Genomic DNA, 3,961 nt, shown 5'->3' on the forward strand with positions numbered 1-3,961 from the left:
GTGGGGAGGCCGGGCGAAGGGACGCTTGTGCTGGGCAGGCCCATCAGGTTGGGTTTGGGAGAAGTTAAAGCTGCAAGAGGGAGGAGAGAGGTGAGGAGTCATGGGCGCTGGGCAGGCAGAAAGCAGCAGGTTGGGGGACCCTGGGCACTCCCCTCCCCGCTCCCCAAGGCCCCGTGCCATGGGGTTGTGCCTCATCACCCATGGCCGGCTTGGCCACGCTGCCCGTGGGGTCTCTGCTGCACCACTGTTGTTTCACTGACCCCTCTGACTGATGAACAGTCGGCGTCAGGGACAGGCGCTTTTCCTACACCAGCACTCACCGGTCCTTTGGCCGCAGCCCCTGGCAGAAGGAAAGGGCGATGCCAAACGGCCCAATGCTAGATGCTGTCAATCTCACTAATGCCTCCACAGATTAGAGAGCCCTGGTCATGGCAACTGAAGAGATCTGCACAGGTTAAATCTAAGTTATTTTGTCCTAATTAGCCTGATGTTCACGAATCCACAAACCTCTGATGCAACCCCAATGTAAGAGGCTGTGAGTGCACAGCTTCTGAGTAATTCTGGGGTTTATGCGGTATTCACAACCCCCCGGGGCAGGAGTGATGGAGTCCGTGCTGGGGCGCGGGTGAATTCAGCCATGGCCGATACAAAGCCCTCCCGAAACCCGCACCCGCCCCGGCGCGGTGTCGGTGGCAGTGATTTGTGGAAGCAGGAAGCGAGCCCTGCGCGGCAGTTGTATAGATTTCAGATAAGGGCAGATTATGGACAGATGCCACTGAAACTGCTGCTCCCCGGTGGAGCAGTCCCTGGGAGGCTCGGGCGCAGGGGCAGCGGCTAATTCACGCCGTTCCTGATGCGCAGCCTTATCTGCCTCGACAGGCTCTGAGCAGAGATGGCCTGACCTTTGCAGCTTTATCTAAAGGCCACAAATAGTCTGTTTGACTTTCTAAATAGCTCAGTCCTGTCCAGGCAGTCTCTGATTGCTTTTAACATTCAGAGTACGTAGCCCCGTCTCCCCAGGACACATCCCGGTCTTTGGAGAAAAATAAAAGCAACGATATAGATTGAAGCGCAAAAAAAGCAATTTTAGATCTTGTTGTAAATGTGGGGTCCTAAGTAAACAGCAGTGAGCTGTCTGCGATAGGCTGACAATGTAATTTGCCAAAGAGATCCCCCCTGTCTAGCGCAGAGCACGGTGTGGGCAGCCCTGCCGTGCAGACGCTGCTGCTGCTGAGACGGAGCCTTCAGGTCGTGCCCGGCCACTGCTCAGAACCCAACCCACGGCCGCACTGGGATGTCCTGCAGGTCACCATGGTTACAGAGATGCTCCAGGGCTCTGCCGCCAGCGCTACCACATTGCACTTCCCTAAAACAGTTCAGAAGTACCGACAACGAGGGATGGCACCACATAAACTCAATTTAATAACAAAAGGAAAGGTATAATGAACAAGGCATTCAGCACGCTAGTCCTTTTCCTGCTCCAGTTGATAAAGCCCCTATTTTCCTTTTCCTCGAAGGTGAATTGTTAGTCTGGGCTAACAAAGCAGAGATAGGCAGCACGTCTACATCTTGCTCTATTTCAGACTTGGCTAGGAAACCTGAGTTCAGGCATTAAAGATAAAACACCTATTGCTTATTCACCGTCGAGTAACCGTGCTGGACTAAAGGGCCGGGTACTCCCTTATCAGTCGTTCTCAGGGAACATCTGCTTGTGCTACAGACACACAAGTCGAGCTGTCACCGAGTCGTGCGGGAACACCTGTACCCACCTGTGTTGGATGGAGTGAAGCCGGGTAAGGACGGGCTGTTGAGGCCTGGGAGCAGGACCGGAGGGATGCCCTGCAGGGCTGGGTACGCCGCAGGGAGGTTGAGGGCTTGCAGGGGGGCGCTGTCAAACATGCCCTGCTGTTGAGCCGCCAGACCAAGAACCTCGTTGGCCTTCTTGATCCGGTCCAGCTCCTGCTGAGCCATCAACTGGCGTACGGTAGCTGGGTCAAAGTACTCCTTTTCCTTGTCCAGCTGGCTTCCAATGGTTTCTTTAACTTTGGAGATATGCTGTTGAGAGAAGATATGGTCACGTACAGACAGCCGAGCGCTGTACTTGATGCCACACAAAGTGCACTCTGTTTTGGGTCCCTCGTAACTTGTTTGGTTTATACCAAAATGCTTGGCCATGCTGAGTTTGGACTTCTTCTCCTTCGCCCTAGCATTCTGGAACCAGACCTGAACAACTCTCTTTGGCAGTCCAATGTCATTGCCCAGGACCTCACACTCCAGCATGGTAGGTGTCCTGTAGTCATTAAAGCATGACTTGAGAACCTTGAGCTGGAGATTCGTCATCTGAGTGCGAAAGCGCTTCTGTCCGGGCCGGTCCCCGCTCTCGCCGGACTTGCTGGCCGAGCCGCTGGCGCCAGGGCTGGGCGAGCAGGGGTCCGCCAGGCTGGAGGTCTCGCTGTAGTCCACGGTACCTTCATTGTCGTACTCTTTGCTGTAGAAGCTGGGAGCGGGGCTGACCAGGCCAGAAGACAGCCGATCCTCATATTCTGACATTGCTATCATGGCAGCTTTTGTCAGACCTTCACTGGGTCCCGATGCTGATTTGGTTTCGGTCGCGATCCCCGTCGCGCTGTCGTTGTCCGCGTTCCCTTCGTCTCCCGTCGTGGTGTCCGTGATGGCGGTGTTGACAGAAGAGCAGTCGTCGTTGTCCAGCTTCGTCTGGTCGAAGCTCAGGTTGACTGAAGACATGGAGGGACTCTCAAAGTCCTCAATCCCCTCCACCTTAATGGAGGACGGGCTCAGCAGCGTTCGTGGTGACAGCTCCATGCTCTTGTTCACCGGGGAGAGGGGAACGCTCTGCCCGTCGCTGCTGGCCGCCGGCATGTGGGAAAAGCCTGCTCCGTCGAAGATGTCTCCCTTCATCTGGAGGCCCCCGTCACAGTCCAAGAGCATAGCGGACAGCGTCAGGTTGTACCCCGCTCGCTTCGCCTCGTGCCAGTGCCGGGAGCGGATGTGAGCCTCCAGCGCCGTCTTGGCCTTGAAGAGAGCTCGGCAGAAGGGACAGCGCCTGTGGGCCTGGGCAGGCCCCACCGCTCGGAACTGCCCCTTCCTCTCCCGCGCGCGGGTGTTCTGAAACCAGACCTGCACCACACGTTTCTTCAGGCCCACTTCATGTGCGATGTGGTCCAGCATCTTCCGAGTGGGGTTGGAGTCGAGCAAGTATTTCTGGTAGAGGATCTCCAGCTGCTCGGGGGTAATGGTTGTCCTTAGACGCTTATCCCTCTGTGGCTCTTCTCCTCCATTCCCGCTGTCGTTCTCCCCAGGGCTGGCGCTGGCCTTCTCCTCCAGCTTTCTCTTCAGCGTGTTCATCGTGGATGTTGGGGTTGACGGCGACGTGGCCGAGCTCACCGGAATCTGTGGTAACGTTCCCGACAGCAGCTGGCTGGCGAGGAGAGGATTACTGGGATCGAAGAGCATGAAGGGCATATCCAGCGTCCTGTCCAGGAACGGCGGGTGGATGAACTGGTTCTGCGCGCTCAGGAAGTGAAGCTGCTGATGCTCCTGCCAATGCTCGAAGGAAGGGAAGGCCAGCTTGCACTGGTCACACTGGTAGGGGATGAGCTGCGGAGGTAGGTTTGCCAGCTGCTGCGGGGTGGACGTGTGGATGGGCTTGAGGGAGAGGTGTGGGAGCTGAGAGGGGCTGGGGCTGGACTGCGACAGGGAGCACGCAGGGGGCTGGGGTGGGGGCGGGGGCTGCTCTCCTGCCAATGCTCGAAGGAAGGGAAGGCCAGCTTGCACTGGTCACACTGGTAGGGGATGAGCTGCGGAGGTAGGTTTGCCAGCTGCTGCGGGGTGGACGTGTGGATGGGCTTGAGGGAGAGGTGTGGGAGCTGAGAGGGGCTGGGGCTGGACTGCGACAGGGAGCACGCAGGGGGCTGGGGTGGGGGCGGGGGCTGCTGCAGCG

General features: G+C 57.5%; 1 protein-coding gene across 1 annotated transcript in view; it reads right to left on the reverse strand.

Moving 5' to 3' along the window:
* Positions 1 to 5: 5 nt before the first annotated feature.
* Positions 6 to 3,961, reverse strand: part of LOC104545828 (zinc finger homeobox protein 3-like) — a gene marked incomplete at both ends in the record, with an annotated part of 5,245 nt that continues 1,289 nt past the window's right edge. Inside the window, 3 exon segments of the mRNA XM_010191052.1 lie at positions 6 to 70; positions 1,770 to 3,750; positions 3,868 to 3,903. Coding sequence (XP_010189354.1) covers positions 6 to 70; positions 1,770 to 3,750; positions 3,868 to 3,903 — 2,082 coding nt within the window.

The sequence above is a fragment of the Mesitornis unicolor genome, unplaced genomic scaffold, assembly GCF_000695765.1.
Source record: "Mesitornis unicolor isolate BGI_N332 unplaced genomic scaffold, ASM69576v1 scaffold32478, whole genome shotgun sequence".
Lineage (NCBI taxonomy): Eukaryota > Metazoa > Chordata > Aves > Mesitornithiformes > Mesitornithidae > Mesitornis > Mesitornis unicolor.